At 33.1% G+C, this 23,438-nt stretch overlaps 2 protein-coding genes across 2 annotated transcripts; one reads left to right on the top strand and one right to left on the bottom strand.

Moving 5' to 3' along the window:
• The first annotated feature begins 411 nt into the window (after positions 1 to 411).
• LOC126875574 (hemocyte protein-glutamine gamma-glutamyltransferase-like) lies at positions 412 to 11,051 on the top strand. The gene is made up of 8 exons (XM_050638527.1): positions 412 to 660; positions 3,441 to 3,953; positions 4,760 to 4,986; positions 5,538 to 6,139; positions 7,307 to 7,404; positions 8,107 to 8,397; positions 9,086 to 9,246; positions 9,951 to 11,051. Exons 2-8 carry the CDS (start codon positions 3,479 to 3,481, stop codon positions 10,236 to 10,238), a joined length of 2,142 nt encoding a protein of 713 aa, XP_050494484.1. The 5' UTR covers positions 412 to 660; positions 3,441 to 3,478; the 3' UTR covers positions 10,239 to 11,051.
• A 127-nt stretch (positions 11,052 to 11,178) lies between these two features.
• LOC126878192 (uncharacterized) lies at positions 11,179 to 19,915 on the bottom strand. Its single transcript, XM_050640751.1, has 7 exons — positions 17,148 to 19,915; positions 16,826 to 16,956; positions 16,676 to 16,734; positions 16,409 to 16,599; positions 15,594 to 16,043; positions 15,163 to 15,285; positions 11,179 to 13,990 (listed from the first exon to the last, which is right to left on the bottom strand). Exons 1-7 carry the CDS (start codon positions 19,913 to 19,915, stop codon positions 11,323 to 11,325), a joined length of 6,390 nt encoding a protein of 2,129 aa, XP_050496708.1. The 3' UTR covers positions 11,179 to 11,322.
• Between the last annotated feature and the right edge of the window lie 3,523 nt (positions 19,916 to 23,438).

Genomic DNA, 23,438 nt, shown 5'->3' on the forward strand with positions numbered 1-23,438 from the left:
TAAAAAGTAAAAATTGCACAGCTATTTTAAAAACGCAAGGACCTACAAAGAAATTAATATGAAATAACAAGTTTTTTCTAATAGAAAAAAATTTTATCATTTTGCTTTTTATAGATGATAATAATCATAGGATTACATTTTGTATATACCACTATACATAAGAAAGGATTAGACATCATTGGTATAAATTTTTATTCAAATCAAATTTTTATTTTAATTCTTATTTACTTTCTCTATGTTATCTTAAATAATATTATTTGACGAATGATGCATTTGGAAAATAAGTTACTTTTTTATTGAGATTTATACTATATAATGTTTGTTTTCTTATTTTATCAAGAAAATATAAAGATGCTTATCTGCGGTACATGATTGTTCTACAGAAAAAAAGGACTTAACGAAATTAATGTCATACCTGTTGACTAAAATGAAAAGAATCACTTGATGATATCTTGTGAAATTGGTGGCTGAAAAATCGGAAGCTGGTACACGTGCAGCTCGTACTTGCCGTAGTGGGGACTGCAGTTAGCTCGATGGAAGCTGTTCGTATAAAAAGACAGAACATGAGTGTCAGTTTAGAGAGTGTAAGTTGGTTGTTAATGGTGGCCCGTTCCTTGTATCCAGGATCAAAGAAACGTCTTTAATTTTTCGACTGAATTTGTAAGTTTAACAAACTGTATCTTTCCTACCTTTTTATTTTTACGGCACTGTTATGAAATTAATCTCATTTATTTTTATAACTTTTTTTTATTTTTGTAATCTTTGCTAACCTTAATTTGACAGAACGAGATCGGGAGAAAATTAAATTGACAGTTATAACAATTATTCACGAGAAAATTACTTTGTTTGCATTCTTAGTTAAATAGCTCATTTGTTAACTTTTTATACACAATTTTCTACTCATTTTTTTACTTTTTTTACTAAATTACCAAATTTCCTACTTACTTTTCATAATGACAGCTTGAGACTTATTATTAAAATATGTTAAAATATGTAATTTATTACGTAATTTTATTGTACAAAAGCCGAAACAAATATATTTATCAGAAAACGGAGAGTTTTTAAAAAAAACTGGGAATTACCGTAATCTCGTAGAATGTTTATGCGGATTATACTCCCTCTTAAAATGTTATCAGTATTAAATCCATGGACAAAAAAGTACATATAAAGATTAGCTTTATACCAATGATATAATTCGTTCATTTGTCTCTCTTTGGTATGAGAAATCTGAGAAATCGAGAGTCGTTGATTACATTCAGGGGTGAAACACGCCCGTTTTATAAGGCAGATCACGTTTTGAGGTTCGATCCCGGATATTTACGCAACAATTGGATGAATCAAAGGTAAATTTCGTCCTGTCTTGGAAATGAAAACGCGTCTGGTATTTGGGAACAAGGCTTATTTGCCATGCTCAAGGCCTCGTGATTACCTTTCCTGTTCATTCTCGGAAATGCAAACTGCAATTTAGGTTTCGACATGTGCCTACGTTTAAAATCACAAGAAATTAAATTTTCATTGACATACTAGTTAGTCAGTATTACTGACATACTTCATTATAGAAATAATTTTAATTTTAGGATGTTTCGTTTGATTTAGTTAATATTTATAAATTAATATTGCAATAATATAATTAGTTATATATTTATTAATCGATATATAAAATATCACAATAGTTCGATTTAATTTGATGGACATTTAAAAATATGACCAGAGTTTGGCAATTTATTAAGCATTTATCTTCGTAAATATGTATAATCATTTTTTTACAGAATTGTTTTTGAGAACGAAATGAAAATTTCAATTTTTGTATTAGTCATAACTTTGAAACACAGAGAAGGATACTATATGTGATCATTGTCACGTATCTAGAAAATATGGGTGTAATGATTGTGGACTGTAATAATTTTAAATTTTTCGTGCAAATGTAAACTATAATTATTCGTATTAAAACAAGGAAGAAAATACATACATAATTCGAAGCAATTTGTATTATTCGGAACAGAAATGCAAAATTTAATTCTTGTCTTGCGAACTTCAAGAGACAAAATTTAAGAAAATGTATCTTCAATAGATATTTGGATATTGATAACGCCGCACATTTATTTTGCATATCGTGATACTAAAATAAATACATATAATCGTTACGCATTTCGATAAAATTGGACCGCCTCTCGTTTTATCGAACGTATAATTCTATATATTCGTTGCATCATCAAATTGAAACGATAAACGTTTAAACAGATTTTACTCTTCCAAAAAAATTTTCTCATAAAGGATATAATCTAACAAACACGAAGATGGTACCCGACTGGGGGTAGCCACCCTCATGATAACCAAACAGCTAAAAAATTCTACCAAATGTCCAAATTGCACAAATTGTGAATGTGAAATATTAAATTAAAAAAAAAAAAATTAAAATTTTCAGTTAATATAGGCAAAAGAAAGTGGATTAAAAACCTTGACATTTTCATAATAGCAAACGCATCGTACGAATGTGAATTTCTAAACAAGGTGAGAATTGTTACGGAGCTATCGTTCGACATTTACGGCTTGATTTCTTTTAAATAAGAAATCAATTCTTTTTCTGCATAAAGCTCATTGCCGTCATACTTTTCTCGTTTCCTCGCATTCCAGTTACGAATGCGTAACGTTTCGAAGAATTTATCGTGAAGAATGCTTCCTGTTCTTTCGCGTGCACTTGAACCTAAACATTGACATGAATGAAAGTAGTATCATAAATTTACGATACACTACATAGCATGAATGAGAACATAGTTATTTCTAGCGAGCGTAGTAACGTATCCACACATGGCTTTTCGCAATGATGAGTAGCTTCAGTAGTATTGTTTTTATCAGCTCGTACTATAGCAGAAATTTAATGAATCACTTGATTTATCAAATTATTACTAAATTTCTGAGCTATTACGCATACAGTTTGACTAATCAACCTGCTATCGACCTTATTTTACGTAATTGGGGAAACTCATTATTTTATGTAATGTATTATTATTATTTTATAGTATTATTTTATGTAAATATATGTATTATTAATAAATATATTTTACTTGATAATTATCTATTTACTCGCAAATGATTATTTCAATTTATAAGATTTTTCTACTTAAAGAAGATTATATATTTCGAAACATACACGTGCACACAATTTACTGCTCCACTTCGGCGGTTTCGAGTTGCGACACCTTGAAATACGTGTACGATTCACATATGTATATGACACTGCTTTATGTTTCCTCTCCTAGATTACCACATGAAACTATAGTAATTATCGCATAATACTCAATAGTATTTCATCTCTCGATATAATATCATATCTTTTGTTCCAATCACAAATTTCTATAAACTTATTATTCATATTACCATCTCATCTCTCTCTTTCTTCAGTACAGACATTTATAGATGCTCTTAACAATTTCTTTTAGTCGGAAGAAACCAAAGAAAAACCAACAAAGTCGCCAAAATGTCGTCGGAAGAGGCATTAGTCGTCGATATGGTGTACCTTTACGAAAAAGAAAACGCAAAGGCCCATCGCACCATCAGCTACGAATTGGTACATCTTGAACCAGCGACTCCTGTTCTTAGAAGAGGCCAATCTTTCCATGTAGCCTTAAGATTCAATCGAGAATACGTGGCTGAAACGGATATCGTTAGATTGCTCTTTAGTTTCGGACCAAATCCGAACGTTCTTAGAGGAACCAGAGGAATAAACACCATCACCAATAGAGACAATTATTTGACTGATTTGGAGGCATGGGGTGTTCGTTTAGTGGGCGTCAATGGCGTTGATCTGACCGCGGAAGTAAGAAGCCCCATCGATAGCCCTGTTGGCACATGGCAATTAAATGTGGAGACCACCATCGTAGGAAGTAAAAAACAACCAAATACCTATAGTTACGACAAGGACATTTATCTGCTTTTTAATCCGTGGATGAAAGGTATGACATTGTGTTTGATATTTAAGTACAGCGAGTACAAAGAGCAACAAGTATTGGCACATTTTTGTAATATCTTTTATAACATTTATTACGTTTCATTTTAATAAATTTTTATAATCGTATGGAGGTGCTGCTACTTTATTTAGTTTACTCGAAATTTAGTATAGAATTAAATTAAATTTCTATTTTCTCTTAACCTTTTAATTGCTTTTAAATGCAAAATGAATATAAAGATATTTCTAAGATGTAAAGGAACTAAGGAATTGGTAATAAGCCAAATTCTTTTAAAGATCAAGGTTTCATCTCCGGAAATAAAGATCTTTCGCATAAAAATGATGTAATTATATTACGTTAAAAACGGGAGATCGTAAAACAGATTTACAAGCTAATATAAATGTTTACATTACATCTAGAATCTATGTGCATTTTTCGAATAATATTAGTGTTCTTGAGTTAATATTTTAGAGGATGTTAATATCCCAAATTGACATATAATTTATAGAACTCGATTTGAAAATTACTCTTCATATTTTCGAGAAAAATAGATCAAACTGATTTCTAAACTTTGTCACAGTTTTTATATAATATACCGATCATGAATGTGCTTTTAAATTCACAGCTATAATATACTTCAACTATACTTTGATTATGTCAATTATACTTACTCTTACCTTAGGAGTATTAATGTAATTTAATTTTTATATAAATATGTAGAATATATAAAATAATATTATCTTATGAATTTTGAGAATTCCATGAATCTCTGAATTTTCTGAACTTATGTTATATTCTTGTTTTATTTTCAGAGGATTTAGTATTCATGGAGGATGAGCAGCTGTTGGACGAGTATGTTCTAAATGATGTTGGAAAAATATGGGTTGGCTCATGGGGAAGTGCGCGTGGTAGAGAATGGGTGTTTGGACAATTCGATGCTTGTGTGCTTAAATCTTGTGAATTGCTGCTAGAAAGATCCGGCATCAAAGCTAATTCCAGAGGGGATCCAGTTCAAATGTGTAGAGCTATTTCGAGAATCGTAAGTTCGATTGCTATTCAATCACGTGTAGAGCGAAGTAAGTTCTAAATGTAAATCGGTTCTACATAAATCTCGTTATATTAGCTAGACCAAATGTCAGGTTATATTAGATTTCCCATTTGTAAGATTTGTAATTAAAGAATATAAAGAACCATAAACAGTTTCTCTTCGACAAAATTCAATTCTTTCAAAAATGTTGATTCTCTCTCAATCTTTCATTACAGTTCATTTGTGTAACAAACTCGTCTTCTGCTATTTATTATTTTACCCAATTTGTGCAACGATTAATCGTATCCCAGGAATTTCCTAAATATTACTTATTACCTTTAATCGAACATATACGTATATATTTTTTGTATCTGATACCAAAAGATCTTGAGACAAGAAACTTAATTGTTCGTCGAGTCCTCAACCTGAACTTCTTTCTCTTTTCATTATGCCATCAAGTAATTGATTTTATTCTTTCTTTCAGAATCACAGTTTTCATATAGTATCCCCTAATAATTGATCGATCGTTAACTAGCTTATTCAAAATCCAACTCTTCTTGCAGGTAAATTCCAACGATGACAGAGGTGTGGTTACCGGTCGCTGGGATGGTGATTACGCTGATGGTACAGCTCCAGCCGCTTGGACAGGTAGCGTGCCGATTCTCGAACAATTCTTAGAGACAGGCGATTCCGTGAAATACGGACAATGTTGGGTATTCGCTGGTGTTGTGACCACCGTCTGTCGTGCTCTTGGTATACCGTCCAGAGTGGTTTCAAATTTGGTATCGGCCCACGATGCGAATGCCTCGCTTTCCGTCGATCGTTATTACACCAAAGACAACGAGGAACTTGATTACGATCCAAACAATCTCGAAGGCGAAGATTCCATATGGAATTATCACGTTTGGAACGACGTATGGATGGCTAGGCCAGATTTGCCTAAAGGTTATGGTGGTTGGCAGGCGATCGATGCTACGCCACAAGAACCTTCAGGAGGTATATATCAATGCGGACCAGCTTCTGTCGAAGCTATCAAACAAGGAGTCGTTGGTTATAATTACGACGTGACGTTTATGCTGGCTTCGGTGAATGCCGATTTGATGAGATGGATGGAGGATTCTGAGAGCGAGCTGGGATTCAGGAAAATCGACTGTAATAAATATCAGTGAGTATATATATATATTAAAGAAACCATTCGGAGCAGCAATTCAACTAAGAATCGATTTAATTGATAAGCAATTCAAATAAGAATTGATTTTGTAAAAAGAGAATACAAAATTAGCAGATTTACAATACAATAATGTAAAATATGAGTTTGGATAAAAATGCTTAGTCTACTTATGACAACTTATTTATATCAATCTTTATATCATATCAGTCTTTTTCATATATAAATTTGATATATGCTGATGTCATAAGACACGAAGATTACCAACGAAAACATTAGCAAGTCGATAGCGTCATCGTCTTTGTCGTCAGAATCGTTAATTGTAAAATAAACATCCAACTCCGCTAGCATCGGTTTTCTTTTTGACTCATCAGCTTGTTAAAAATCGTGATTGCAGTGGTAATTTTGACCTTGATGTCTTTAGTATGCATATTGCCGTATATTATTAGTTTATATGCACACTGTTAAAAGCTAATCGAAAGGAATTGATACGTAGAATTGTACAATCGTATTTTTCGAATACTTTGGTTTATAATCTAGTTTGAAATCCCTTATAGATAGATCTTTTTCACGACTGTTTTATCCTAGAAGAGGAATTTTACGAATTAATAACTGCTATTAAATGAATCAGTTGATAACACGGCAATAAAGTGAAATTACAAAATAAGATAATATAATAACAATGAATATTATAAAACCATTTTCTAAGCATATAGACTGATGGTGACATAACTTTAAGTCCCGTGGCGTTTTGGAGAGTGGAATGTTAAACGATGTTAGTGATAAAATCATTTGAAAAACAAATTTATCGATCGGATTATTACCGTATTTTTTAATTAAGTAACTTTAAGGAACATGAAAAATATTCGTACACTCCACGTTTCTTAATCGTGCATTCTCCAACACATTTCGTGATTGCGAAAATTATAATGTATTAAAAAACATTATAGTAAAAGATATATCGTAAATACAAAATGAAAGTTTTATTAGAATTAATTATAATAGAAATAGCCTAATTATCATAAGTTATTCATGGCCTTGGGGACATGGAACACGTAAGAAACTTAATGTACTTGTTATGTATCAATTTGTATAGAAAAGCATATCTTATATGCTCCTCCTCTATTTAAAGAAAATTTAAATCACTATTTCTATTTTTGATAGCATTGGTCGGATGATCTTGACGAAAGCACCTTGGATTTTCGATCCCAATGGCGACAGAGACAGAGAGGAGATAACATCTATTTACAAGGCAAAAGAAGGTAAATAAGAATCTATTGAACGATATTCATCGATATTTGAATATTTTGTATATTACAGTACACGTTTAAAAAATTTGTAACGCTACACTTGTTTTAAACTTCCCCTCTTTATATCTGCATCTTCTACGATACAATTCCTTTATCAATTCTTTTTCTTACAATTAGAGAAAGATGATACACCGAGCTGAAAGTAGAAACAGACAATATGGAGCGGACATACATAGTGTGATAGGAGTCAATGAGAATGAGTAATAGGAATAGACGTATATTTTTAAATGGACCTGATCTAAACCCCTGTGGCTGTCATCAATCTTTTAAGCTGTTACATCTATTTAAACATTTAAACTCAATGAACTCCTTTAACTTTTATGGTGGAATTCGTTGAACTTTAGATGCAATGGAACTTTGAACTTCAAGATTGACTAACTCATTCTAATTCCACCAATATCTTTCAAGCAGTTTTGAAATAAATTTTTCACTCTTCATAACACGTAATTAAAAGATAGTTACAATAGCACGATAAAGACTGTTACTTGATTCTCTTAAACTCTGTTTATCTATACTCTTTAACGATTCTCTAGAACATCCATATTTAAAAAAATCATACAAATCCTGCAAAATTGCACCTTTGCGAATTTATAAAAATTTCTATGAGAAGTTACGAATTGATTATTTCAACTCTGGTAATTTATTTACATTCAGGAACGGAAGTTGAGCGTCTGACTCTGTACAGAGCCGTACGCAACACAGAACTGGCGAAGAGATTCTACTCTTTGCCCTCACCGGCGAAAGAAGATGTCGAGTTCGATCTCGTGGATATCGAACGAGTGAACATCGGAAAACCATTTGCAGTTATAGTGAACATGAAGAATAAATCGAACCAGATACGTACTATTCAAGCTGTTCTATCTGCTGGTAGCGTGTACTATACGGGAATCAAAGCACATCTAGTAAAGAGAGCGTCTGGTGACTTCGTTCTGCAACCACATGCCAGTAAGTTTATTATTATTTATTCCTTTATTTAGATTTTTATAATTTATTGATCCTTTTTAGACAGTTAGGTCGTTTATTGAATTTTATTTTATATCAAGTTGTTAGAATCTTTATTTAATTTTTATGTCATGTCTTTCATTGAACTGGAAACTTTTATTTGATTTCTTATTAGATGTTAGATTTTTATTCAGCTGAGAATCTTACTGTCGCTAAGAATTATGTTATTATTATTTATTTATTTATTATTGCTGTTATACCTATTTCGCTTCTTATATATCTACCTCCTCTCTTATCCACTCTATTATATTGCACTCCCTTAATTATTCTATCTCTAAAAACTAAATACTAATGACTAAAAAAAACTATTGCAACTTTTGCTGTGCTTTCTTCTTGTCGTTCTTCCCCCTCTTGTAATGCCCTTCTCTTCTCTATTATTGCTACTAAGAATTATGTATTTATTTATTTGCTTACTTGTTTTTCAATTACTGTAATCCAAACATACGACAAATTAAAAAAAAAGCAATCAGTGTTTATGATGATTATGCGTATATCATAGTAATTCTTTAACGTTCTTAAAGTAAAATATTTCTTTTTATGAATCAGGTTAGTATATGATTTCGAAGATATTCGTATGTATTCCTCGTCCTATTTTTTCTCAGATGATGACTCAGATCTAATTTATTCTCAGGCGAACAGTTAAGGCTCAGAGTTACAGTGGATGATTATTTGGACAAGCTTGTGGAGTATTGTAATATGAAATTGTATTCCATCGCTACGGTCGTGGAAACTAAACAGACATGGGCTGACGAAGATGATTTTCAGGTCTTGAAACCGAGCATCACGGTCAAGGTAAAGTAAACGATTGATCTGGACTTGCAAGATATAATCACGTGAAATTCTCGTCCAATTGAAATTGAATATTTGAAAGAAAAAGGGAAAGTACAGTAAAGACTTTCATATTCAAATTAATGAGGGGACAAAAATGTGCCAATGAATTTCCAAATAATACAACAATCATCCTTCTGATACATAGAGCCGTACTGACTTGGTCGACTAGGACTTGAGTTCATAACTGCGCGAAGGTTCTCAGTTCGATTCTCGATATTTCAAAGACCGAATTGCATTGTTAATAGCTTATTTTCGTCTCTATTTATCTTGGCTTGGTATTATGAACTTCGTGTGCATGATGCCAAATGTGAGGAAAAATAAGATAGTATATGTATGAGTTTCAGGAACTATATAATATACATATATATAACCTTCCTGATACTAAATTTCATTCATTCTAGAAAATTACCAGTTCGTTTCAATATTTAAATATCTAACTTAATATCTGAAGATTGAAGATTCAATTCTTTTTGGTTGCTCAATTACATATAAATTTATGAACGCAAGTAAATGTGTAGAGTTACATTATTTTTATACCTCAAGTCATTTAAGGCCTTCTAATAATGCACGTCGCATAAACTTGCATTTATAATTTTTAATCCATCAATCAATTAATATTGGAATAATTATATTTTAGAATTAATGTTTGTTATCATTAATATTAGATCGACGGCGAACCTGTAGTAGGAAAACCATCGATTATCAGTCTTAGATTCAAGAATCCCCTTAAGAGAGTATTAACGGAGTGTATGTTCAATTACGCTGGCCCCGGGTTAACAAGGAACAAGACTCTAGCGTTCAGAGACATCGAACCTGAGGAAGACGTCTACGTGGAACATCAATTAATTCCTCAAAAGGCTGGCGCGCAGAAGATCATTGCCACATTTACTTCGAAACAGCTAGTTGATGTCACAGGATCAGCTGCCATCGATGTTCTTGATGAGGAGGAATAAGATTGTCCGAATTCGAACAATATTACATTTTTATCCTCATTACGAATAGATAACGCATATTAATATACACATATCGACACGTATTAATTAAAAAACGTATGTATATACCTAAAAACCTGTATAATATCAATGTGGACACGTTCCATCCAATCATTACTAGACTCTGGATGCTTATACGTGTTTCTGGAAAAACTATACGATATATTTTATCAGTCACGAAAATTAATATAATATAAAAATTCTAAATGCTTTCGTTCTAAACGCGTAATGAATGAAAATTATGCGTAGTAATATCTAGGCTGTAGATGTTTGTTGGAGAAATTCATATTTTATATAATTTTTAAGAATACAAATATTTTACTTTATGAATATATTAAAGAAATAGAATCTAATTAGAGGTTCATTTCACCTACTAAATATTATAACGTGCACTTTAGTTTGTATATTTTATAAATGCATAAACAACCGCAATTTAGTAATATGAATTCCTTTTGGCTCCCATTACTCTATTATCAGGTGTATTTTTATATATTAATAATTATGTATATTTAGAATGTGATTATATATTGTGATATTTAAAAAAATATTATATTATTAATTATCATTAATTATGATATCACATTACGTAATTTGTAGTCCTTACCTTTTTTCAATTTTGATGCACATTTGTTTTTTAATAAATTTAAGTATCTGTGTTTCCAAGCGTGTATCGCTAATTCGTGAGTTATTTGATATGTATGGTATATACTGTTACAAGCAAGAAATAGTTTTGTATATTTAATAATGTCTACCAATAAATAATATTGTCTTATCTTTTATGCATTTTTTATCCGTAGAATGACGTATATGATGGTATAATTATCTTATTTCGATTTTATTTAAATGAAAAGTTTACTTAATATTAATTAAATGTTTTTAATTCAATCATTTGCTTAACAAAATTATTTTTTGTTAAATTTTGTAATTAACAATAGACTAAATGTATATAAAGCGTAGGCAAAAGAACTAACGATACAACATTCACAAAATCGAACAGGAAAAGAACGATATAAATGAACAATACAACACAAAGCGACCCCATAAATCATAAGACCTCGCAGCTAATGGTAAAATTTAAACACCAGAAAACGACAGAGCACAACATGCCGTAAACTAAAATCAATAAACTCTCTGTTGAGAATACTGAAACTCGTCTTTCCACTTTCACAACTTCCATCCTCATATCTCCGCAAAACTCTGGCTCGCATGTATTCGATATTTTTGTAACACACTCAATTCTCCCGAACGTTACATCATCGATCTTGCTTATCAAAAATCCCATCAAAGATCCCACGTCTCTTAAAACAACGCTGCTGGACGACCTTTTCGGAATTCCCAGGTCGACTGTTTTAAAACTGACTTCACTGAAGGAAGTACTCGTTGATAAATTAACAACAGACTCAAAACTGTCTTCTTCAGATTCGCTGTTGACATCGCTATGACGATCCAAGCATATTTCGCTTAACGCTGATGTAACTTCCGCTTGTCTGAGATCCTTAAATACTTCGATAACGGCGTTTCTACTGTCGTCTCTTTTTTGCAAAATGATCTTCACCACGCTGCTGCTTCTCGACACGTTTTTCGATTCCTCCTCGCACGTTTTACAAACTTTGCTTATCTTCTCTTTTCGTCTCGATTCTTTATGTCGTTTCTTCAGATTGTTGCTTAATCTTCGTTTATAGATGTCAAGGGCTTTGTACACGTTCCGAGCTCTGATGACGGCCACTTGAAGGGCAGCTACTATTCCACTGGAAACTATTTTAACAGGAGACTGACCTTCCTCTTTACTTTCTCCCTTAATTATCATAGACGAACTGTTGGATGTTAATGATATTTTCGATTCGTTGAAACGTAGTTCATCCAACGCGTCATCCTTTTTATAATTCGGTAAAGATTCATTATATTCCTCGCGCATCTGATTTAATAAATTTTCAAACGCTCGAGAACACTCTTTCGATGAATGTTTCTCAATTTTATTCGTCTCTTCAATGTCTGTAGACTCTATATCGATAGATTTTGTAGAAACATTTTTGGAATCTTTGTGCAAATCGTTTTGTGATTTGGAATTTTCTGAGTCTTTATGCATTTTCGATCCTACATCTTTCTTCTTAAGTTCAGTTACATGTTCGATAGTTACAGACTTGCAAACATACGACTTTCCTAACGCTTTTGGGGAACTGCAGTTAAGCGACTCTGTCATTGAACACGCGTTTCTTCCTTCCACTTCCGTTTGCGTCCCCGTAGCTTGCAATTCTATCGACGTTAAAGCGTCCTTCTCAGGAGTAGACTGCAAACATTTGGATATCTTACAATGGATAACCGTTTGAGAATAGGCGTCGTTATTGTTTATAATTGTACACGTAGCAATATCTTTCGTTTTTGGCAAAGGAACTTCATTTAAATTCTCCTCATCGTTAATAAAAGTTTCAGATTTTCCGATAGTTTTTCTTAAATCCTTCTCAATATCTTCTTCAATATTTTTGTCCAATTTCTCCTCCCAAGAATGCTCTTCCTTCAAAATCGTCTTTTTTTCAAAATGTCGATTATGTTCTATGTAAGAAGGTACATCCGCGAAGCTGATAGATTTCTTTTTTAAACTTTTGCAAGTTTTCTGTTTATCCTTTAGATATCTTTCAGCTTTATTTACCAAATCAACGTCGATACCCTGATCACAAAGGAATTCCTTTAACATGCTCAATGATACTGCATGAGAGTTTATTCTCGTTTTCTCCTTTTTCATAATCGATGGATTATTCAGGATCTTCGACCCCGTACTATCACATTTCTGTCGCTTTCTGTTATTATCGAGGAAGAAAGTGTTATTCTCTTGACAAGTGTCGTTCTCTTTGGATTTTTCTCTTTTTTGTTTTAGTTCTGAAACATCTGGCGAAGAAATAGCGTTGGAAGAAGTTTGACAAGATTTCGTAGCTTCTATTTTGATACTATCAACTGAGCTCGAATTAATATCCACAATACAACTCGTAGTAGTTCCTAAAGCAACGCTTGACTGAGCTTTTGACTGGAAATGTTCGAAATGTTCGTTTGTTGCAACATTTTTAGTATTTTCTTCAACGCTCGTATTTAGAACAGGAATAACATTTTTTGGCATAATTGGTATCGAAAGATTTTCAGGAAGATTCTCTGAAAAGTTCTTCGCTATCTGATGATCTTCTTGAAACTTTTCCTTCAACTGTACTTCGTTTAACTGACATTTTTTATATTGCTCAAAATCGATATCCCTCGTAGGCTCCTCCTCGTTAATCTTCATTTCTTCTTTAACTGCGATCGGTTCATTCGGTTGTTTGAAAACATCGTTTGTTTCCCCTTGAGCTTGATTTTTATAACAGTACGTTGGTTTCTCAACATATTTTCCTTTGTTCTTTTCTGGCGTAGCTTTAATAATTTTTTCGAGTGCTCGAAGAATTTCCGATTCTCTTGTGATTCTTTTATTAATAATGTCACACACTGACGCGTTAGTGTAATTTTTTATGCCCCAGGCAGTCCTTTCCGATTCACTAAATTTTTTTGATGGATGTCGCAATGTTTTCGGTTTTGATTTCGCTCTGGGACTAGCCTTCAAGCTTGTGCTACTTCTTTTGCCTGTCGTTTTTAAAATGTTAATGGTCAGTTTAGGAACAGTATCTTTGTGTGGATATACCTCGGTAGACGGTTTCTTCTTAAATTCGTTTCCTACTCGTCCATGTTTCTCTTCTCTAGATGAGTAATTTTCGTTAACGTTAAAGTATTTTTATTATATCACACACTAAATGTAATTGAAAATTTAGGAATCTAAATTGTGTAAACAAGATATAATAAAGAAGAGTGAGAAATATTGTCTTTAACAGACGCTATGATTCTTTTCAAAGGAAACAAAAAGTTTCATGTAAACAATGTAGTTAGTTAAGCAGAAAAAAATATATACAGGGTGGTAACTGGCGGTACAAGCGGAAAGGGGGTGATTCTACGCGAAAAAAGAAGTCGAAAATATAGAATAACAATTTTTCGTTTGAGGCTTTGTTTTCGAGAAAATCGACTTTGAATTTTCGCACGGTACGCCTGCGGTACGTTATAACGGATCTCACTGTAGATCGTTGTCTCGATGGAAAAATTAAAAAAAAAAAGAAAAAAAAACCTCTTTTTTTACGTGGGGAAATCCGGCGGATTTTTATCGGCTAAAACCCCACGGGCGGGCCTAGGTGTAGTTCAGCAACGAGTGAAACCGTTCTCCGGGGGTACTTCCCAAACACTCATAGAAAGCACTACAACATTATAGGCAAGGGGGGAGGGCCCCACTTGCCCGTTGTATATACTTCTAAGATGATATTTGGTTTTCCACCTTGGCTTGCCCAGGAGTGGTCTCGAACTCGCGACGTCTTACTACCGCATACGCCCTTTACGAGCGTAGCTAGCGAACCCGCCGAGTATTTACTAGTTGTTGACGCATTATGTTCATCAAGTTGTCCTTATACTCTGGTATAAGAAAACTCTGGTCTTCAGTGTTGCTACAACGAACACGTGTTTTACAGCTGATAAGATAATAAAATATAGAATAACAGAAAATATAGAATATATAGAATAGAAAATATAGAATAAAAATTTTTCGTTTGAGGCTTTGTTTTCGAGAAAATCGACTTTAAATTTTCGCTCGGTACGCGTGCGGTACGTAGATCGGATCTCACTGTAGATAGAAAATGTACTGTAGAAAAATAACGAGACGTGATAAAGTGCACGCGTACCGAGCGAAAACTCAAAGTCGATTTTCTCGAAAACAAAGCCTCAAACGAAAAATTGTTATTCTATATTTTCGACTTGTTTTTTCGCGTAGAATCATCCCCTTTCCGCTTGTACCACCAGTTACCAACCACCCTGTATAATAAATTCTTACTGGATGTGATTGGACATCTTCGTCGTTCGTTTCCCGTTATCGTCTATAGTTTTCTCGACATTCGTAAGATTTGTCTTTACAAGTATATGGTCCATCGAAGCTCCTCGTTTATGCGCAGACGTCCTATTAAGTTTAACACATTTATTAAAAATAATGAATCAATTATCTTATTTTAAAGACATTGATTCGAATAACTAAATCGAATATAACATAGAAAATAAGAAGCATGAATTATCGTTAAGTCAAAATTGACCTACTTTTGATCCAAGGATCAAGGAGAAATGAAAGATCATTATTAATACAAAATTATAAATGTGAGTACTTTCACGTTACAACATTAGACTCAGAATTTTCCTAAACCACTAGAAGTGTTTTCTCACTATGAAATTCTTCAATATTTTCTATTAGATAGGGAAAAATATATTATTTACTTTGCATTTTCCGGATACGTTTTTTCTCTGACATGTATCGCTGGACGAGTTTTCTGGCTCAACGTGGTTGCACTGTTAAAAATAGGAATTTTGACCGCACCTCCTGGCCTCCAAGCTGGTTGTTGATTACTAGAAGCACGTTGCTTCTGACGAGACATCGATTGTTTGCACTGATTTGAATTCGTACTCAACGCTATCTTTTTTGGTAGTTCCCCTTTCTCTGCATGGCGATAATTGTCGGCCATTTTTTTATCGGTAACAGTTGTCTGCGCTTCATACAGATGCTTTTCTTTTTCCACACATCTTCCAGGGCTTAAGCGTTTCGTGAAATTGCACTGTTTCAAAGAATTCACGGAATTCGAAACTACCGACATTTGAGTCTCCACAGTGCTTTCCTTTTTCACAAGCTCTGATTTTATATTTCCTGTGCGAACAGTACCAGTTGTTTGTCTGAAATGTGTGTTAACATTTGTTAAGTGGCATTTTATAAATAATATTACTTAGCAATGATTATCATCTATTTTCTTCCTCCATCATTTTTTCCTGATTATACCGAGGATAAGATTATAACTTGAAATATTTGTATAGACTATCCTTTATAGAATGTATAGAAACAATATGTTTAAAGATCTTCGCGTACAAATAATCATCGAACATGTATTTTATCTATATAATAATATAAGAGTTTTTGAAACATTAGCTCATGAAGAAATGAACAAGAACGAGACTTGTTCGATTTTATATCCGAGTATAATAGTTCTGTGTATTTATTTAGTATATTTATATTTATTTATTTAAATCTGTTATAAAATTACTTGGCGTCATTAATAGAAGAGCTGTTTACTATACGACGTGGCATTTTACGTCTTTCTAAACTTTTAACATTTTCTTTCTCTTCGTTCTCGAACATTACTTGTTTCACCAAACGTGAAATATATTCGATGTAACAAAATATTTCTGCCACCCAATATCTTGAAATTAAAATCGTTTCGTTCAAAATAAACCTCTATAAATTTATGAAAAAACAATTGTTTAGAAGTAAGAATAGCAGCAAAATGGTATTCGTATATTTTAAATACTACTTTTTTATTAACATAACGCTTTTGAAGTAATTCTAATTGCATTTGGTCGACGCGTCGTTCTGTAATACAAATTTTATCGTGTTTAAAAATCAACGACTAATTAACTTTTAAATTACATCAAATAGATTTTCCAGAAACATATAAACAAACCTTGATTTTTTAAAGTTATCGTAAGAATTTTTACAATTTTTATCATCCGGGCAACGTGTTTCGCCAGTAGGTTAGCCATTTGCAATTCAGCTTCGTGGCTATCGTTCGAATCGTGAATGTAAATCTTGCACCTGTTTAGCATAAGTTTTTAAGCTGTTCCAAAAGTAGAATCAACGTAAATAGACATTTTTTATGTCCTTGCGTTCTTTAACAAAAAGATCGAAGTTTAATAAAAATTGACCAAAAGCTTTAAAAATCATCTAATCGACGGGAAACAATTTTAATATTTCGAAAGAAACGTTCGTTCATTTTTATTTGATACCTAGTGATGGTTTTGTCCAGTAATTGTAACATCAACGTCGGATTGACAGATTCTATCGAAATTGGGACTTCTAATCTCATCCGAAGCCGTCCCATTCGTTGCCAATTGCTCGTCAAACTCTCGTGAATCTTCGTCAACATTTTACATACGTTCATATCCTCGTAATTGATACTATCTCGTTTCGATTTTCGCATAGCTATTTCATCATTGTTATCGTTAATCGCGATTCTCGTAATTTCCTTATCAAAATCTGCAGAATCTCGTTCCTCTATATCTTTGTCGTTGATTATCGACGATGGAACAGTTTCGCTACACGACAAATTTTTATCGTCGACAGTTACATCCTTATCGGTATCATTACTTTTCTGATTTTCTTGCTTCTCAGCGATTGTCTTGAGTTTGTTCTCTTTCGACGAGTCTACGTCCGCATCTTTTCCTTGAAGATTTGATTTTTCTTTCGAATGATTTATGCTTTCTGAGGATGATAAATTTCTTGAATCTCCGAGATCCTTAGATTCGTTATGCTGCAACGTTGTTTCCGAAGCTTTGCTTTCGTTCGAGTTCATGGAAAGCTGTTTATTGGCACTGTCACCAAATGCGTCTAATTTGCGCGGATCGATCTTCAAATTATTTTTTTGACATTTTCCTTTCACATTTTGATCTTCCTTCTCAAATGTGGACGAAACATCCACATGTGCAGAGTCAACGTTAACGATAGACTCATGAAGTTTCGAGAAATCTGAGTTTTCACTGGCATCGAGGTTGCCATTCTTCGTACAGAATTTTTCTGTATTATTCAAATTCTGTGACAGAGGAATTGAATCAACGACGTCTCGATGCTTTTCTTCGGAAGTTTCTTCCTCAATTAAAACGTTTTTTTCTCCAGTCTCTGTTGTTGCATCATTTGTTAATTCAGTGCTCTTTGAAGAACTGGAACTCAAGAATTTGCAGCAATTTTCATTAGCAAAAAGATCGTGACTTTTTGTCACTCTTGACAGAGCAGGAATTGAATGAATATTATTTGATTTATCATCGTTATTTTCTTCGTTTCTTGCTGATAAATCCTCCTCTTCCGATGAAACAATATTACGCATATCTTTGTTACATTCCAAAGAATGTACGTCTTCGATGGTGTTAGGATCGTCACCTTCGACAAACGATTTTTGTAATTTTAATACTTCGACGTCATTTTCGAAAGTAGACAGATGATTTAGACTGAACGATTTCGAACGAATAGACTGTCTCGCGTTATGTTTTTGCGTATCGTTAGACACTTCAAATTTGTCGATATCATTCTCTACGTTTCTTTTCTCAATCTTTTCCTCTATACACGATTTTTCAATCGCATCGAAGATTCTAATCAAATTTACATCGTGATTAGTTTGAATCTTTTCCGACGTAGATGCAGAATCTTCGTCTAAGTAATTTTGTCCATTCATTTGCATTATTCCAATTTCTGCGCCACTTGTGTTAACAATACGATTTTCCCGGTCTTCGGGTGATTTAAACGCGATATTTTCTGACATATTTTTCTTGGAAACTCCACCAGCTATACTATTTTCTTGCCTACATCTTTTCTGAAAACCTTCGTTAGTTTGATTATTTTCTTGTATGTATTCTTTCTGCAAATCTGCGTCAATTAGACCATTGTCATGTATGTTTTTTTTTCGAAAATCTCCACTAACTAGAACATTATGTGCAGCGCATTCTTTCTCGAAATTTTCATTCATTCGACAATTTTCATGCGTATATTTTGCCTGAAAATTTTCACTAGTTTCATCTTTCTTTGGCCCATGACTTTCCTGTAAATCTCCACTGATTACATTTTCCTGTTTACATCCTTTCTGGGAACTTCCATTATTCAAACAATTTGTTTTGTTGCTTTTCTTCTGCGGATCATCACTGTCCTGACCACTTTCCTGCGTGTATCTTTTCCGAGAAATTTGCTCAACATTATCACCACGCCTGACGCTTCCCACGTTTTTCCTATCGATCGTTTGCATTTCTTTCTTCGATATATTCAACTTTATCTTCGATGGAATCTGATTTTTCTCGGGTACGATACTAAACTCTTCGTCATCTTGCTTTGGAAGAACTCTCATCGAACACGTTTGTTGATTTATATCGAGTCCTGTATCTAAATTATTCTCACTGCTTCTTCCTTTCTTATTCGAGAAAATTTCCACTAATTCCAAAGGATAACTGAAAAGCGTACCTCCAATAGCTCTATCCTCTACATTTCGTATTCTTTTCGAAAAAACTTTATCTTCTTCCTGCAAAGAAGAACCAACGCAGTTTTCTCGCGTCGTTGGATCGAGAAGGCCTAATCCAACATTAATTTCCACGCTTGTTTCGAAGAGCTGATTACCTTTATCCAAAGAATGTTTAGGAGATGTGACTTTTCTCGAAGAATTAACGGATTCAGAAAATTGATTACTTCCGGATACTGTTTTCTTGAAAGATGTCTTTGAATCTATCTTAAACACAGTGGTACTTGAAGAAACATCTTCCTCTTGCAGCGAAGAGACACTCGATGTCATTTGAAAATGTATTTCGTGTGTTTCGTCGACAAATTTTTCTACAGAACAATTACTTTGGTTCGTGGAATTCTTGGTGCAACTCTTCGGCGAAACTTTAGTATTACCATGGAATTCTTCGTTCAAGGAAGCCTGTTTCATCATCAACTCGTTTATCCTTAGAATTTCTCGTAGCATGTGTGCTTCGTAGAATAACGCTTCGTTTTGCGTGGAATTGTTCTCATTTGGCATCGTGGACGATGTCGTTCATACGGAACCCAGTCAAATAATAATGTTACCACGTTGCAGAAAGGAAACAGCGATATGACGAAGAAAAATAAAATATTTTATATCGGGACGAACATAATTTCAGGATTAGGGTTAATGTGAAATTTGGTATGTGAACATCATGTATGCTTTCAAATGTTCTTTGTAGTTAATTAAATTTCGAATAGATAACATTTGCAAAGCGGATGTGAGCTTCATTTTCGTTCCATATTAGATGAATGTACTGTAAAAAGTAGTATGGAATAAATTAGAAAAGTTGTAATTATATAAAAAGTTATATACCAAATAGAGTATATCATATATTCTACTATGTAATGTACGAAAAATAAAATGCAGCAAAGTATAATATACAGGGTGGTTGGTAACTGGTGGTACAAGCGGAAAGGGGGTGATTCTACGCGAAAAAAGAAGTCGAAAATATAGAATAAAAATTTTTTTTTAATTTTTTTTTAATTTTTCCATCGAGACAACGATCTAAAGAAACAGAGCAACGTATAGAACACAGAGAGATTCCGCAGAAAACCGATAAAGCCAAGTATACAAAGTACAAGTATAAAATATTAGATAAAGAATTTTCGTTTCTTGTCATAAAGCGCTTTAATTCCACTGAGAAAAAGATCGTATTAAGGGCATAAAATTTATCTAACCTTTTGTTAGAGGAAAAGAAATAGAAGTCGAAAATATAGAATAAAAATTGAAAAATTGACAAATTTTAAAAATTACAAAATTAACGTCAATCGAGACAACGATCTACAGTGAGATCCGTTATAACGAGACGCGATAAAGTGCACGCGTACCGAGCGGAAATTCAAAGTCGATTTTCTCGAAAACAAAGCCTCAAACGAAAAATTTGTATTCTATATTTTCGACTTCTTTTTTCGCGTAGAATCACCCCCTTTCCGCTTGTACCACCAGTTACCAATCACGCTGTATATAGTGATATAACAGTACGGTGACATGATAAAAGGCAACATAAAGATTAAGTATAATGAAGCAAAGTAAAATATAATAAAGTGTAATAAAATAAAATATACTACAAGCTATAATATATTTACAATCAATAATCAGTATTCGGACAGACAATAATATTGTAAAAAATATTTCGAGGTTTTCAACGAAAATAAGGTTTGTCGATAAATATTAACAGTATTGTATTGGCAATACATATTGACCCTTTTAGTTGAAAATGTTGAAATATTGACATTATACGCGTATATCGAGAGTCTGCTGAAAAGATCCTTTTATTCAATATAATAAGACACAACGATGCGATAAAATTCGTTCTAATAGTTAATTGTGGCGTAGTGAAAAAAAAGAAATAAAAACTGCGTAGTTTTTATGTTAATCTCAGGAAGTAAGGTACGTATTATCGCAAATACCCGATATCACATGGAAACATATCGCATTACCATTATACGTAGGTAGGTGTACAATATAAGAGAAAACGTAACAGTACATAAAAGTTATTAGATAGATCATGCATTTTTCATTCTAAAATAGATATCGCTCTGGAGAATATCAGTAAAAAAACTTGGTCATATCTGGGTCAATTGATTAGTTCTATTACCTTTAGTCCCATTTTTATTTAGAAAAAGCGATCAAAAAATTGTAAAAAAGCAATTCAAAATGATTTACGCGTAAATTCTATAGAATATCGGAAATATTTCAACGATATTCGTAAATCGGAATAATCGAGAAACTAGCTGAGATTGTAACCCCACAGCAGTGAAAATATCGATAAAAAGCGAATTTTATTTTGTTTTCCGTATACGTCATTTTTGATGCAATATTTTTTACCAGGTTAAGAACGGAACGATAATTAAATAAACGACTATATCTTAAAACGTAAACGGAATAGGAGGACTATTTCTGGAACTGGCGAGGATTTTCGAAGGATTTCCAAGTTGCTCCAGATTGCACTGCGCTCCAACATTTTTGCAATTGTATCCTGAAGCCGAGGGGGATCATGATCGTGAAACCAAGCGGATCAATGGATTGTCCGTATTCGTTAAAGAAACAGAGCAACGTATAGAATACAGAGAGATTCCGCAGAAAGCCGATAAAGCCAAGTATACAAAGTACAAGTATAAAATATTAGATAAAGAGTTTTCCTTTCTTGTCATAAAGCGCTTTGATTCCATTGAGAAAAAGATCGTATTAAAGGCATAAAATTTATCTAACCTTTTGTTAGAGGAAAAGAAATAGAAGTCGAAAATATAGAATAAAAATTGAAAAATTGACAAATTTTAAAAATTACAAAATTAACGTCAATCGAGACAACGATCTACAGTGAGATTCGTTATAACGAGACGCGATAAAGTGCACGCGTACCGAGCGGAAATTCAAAGTCGATTTTCTCGAAAACAAAGCCTCAAACGAAAAATTTGTATTCTATATTTTCGACTTCTTTTTTCGCGTAGAATCACTCCCTTTCAGCTTCTACCAGCAGTTACCAACCACCCTGTATATTGACCATTTAAATTATTGTTTTTAGTAAAAAAATTTGCCAAACGTATGATGGAATATTTATCTGAATAAAATGCCATTTTATTAGACAGATAAATATAAGAAATTGAAGATAACTGTTACAAGTAAATTAACGTATTTCAGCGACTGCAAGAGCTGGTGTAGATCGATTTGGAGTTCGACGAAGAGGAAACGCGTTCGTACAGGGCCGATCTTTCACAAGAAAGGAGGAAAGGTCGTATTTAATTTTCAACACTTCGTGAAACCGGAGATAATCATCGAGGAATACACTCGCGTGAACATTTACAACAAGTAATATTTAGTTTTCTAAATGAAATATTATAAAGATTAGAGGAGACATTCTTTCATGGTAAGACTAATTAAGCTTTTCTTTGTAATGCCGATCAAGCGAATGCATTAAGCGAAAAAAAGGTCTGTGATGTTAGTACGAGAACAATGGAAATTGGAGTTTTGAAAAAATGAGGTGTTGCATGAAACGGTGGTAGGTTTTTCGAAAACACTGATTTCTGAAATTTCACAGGCCGCGTCTAGTCAAAATTAACAAGAAAGAATCGCCGAAATCTGCGTCGTGCATTCGTGAAAAACAAGTTTCTACGGAAGCGATTCTTCGTCAGAGCAAATCTAAGTGTGAAAAGACGCGAACGAATATCGATGCTACGGTCGAAGAAAAGATAGCTGGATGGAGGTTAAAGAAAGTTAGATATGTTATATTGAAATTAGTATCCAATATACAATAATGAATAAATATTAATATAAGTATTATCACGCATCAGCATATTTTATAAAATTCTATGTGACCTTGTAGAAGGATTTTTTTATCCAAATTATTTTGTAAAATATAAGAAGTACAGTTGTGTAAAATCTTCAGAAAGAAAACACATATAGGGGAGCAAAATTTGTTTCGATGCTGCAATCATTATCTTATTATCAAGCCTAATATCACGTATTTATTTTACTTTCTCTTGAAGTGTTAGAATTAATTCTTACATAGATTTTACAG

The sequence above is a fragment of the Bombus huntii genome, chromosome 2, assembly GCF_024542735.1.
Source record: "Bombus huntii isolate Logan2020A chromosome 2, iyBomHunt1.1, whole genome shotgun sequence".
Classification (NCBI taxonomy): domain Eukaryota; kingdom Metazoa; phylum Arthropoda; class Insecta; order Hymenoptera; family Apidae; genus Bombus; species Bombus huntii.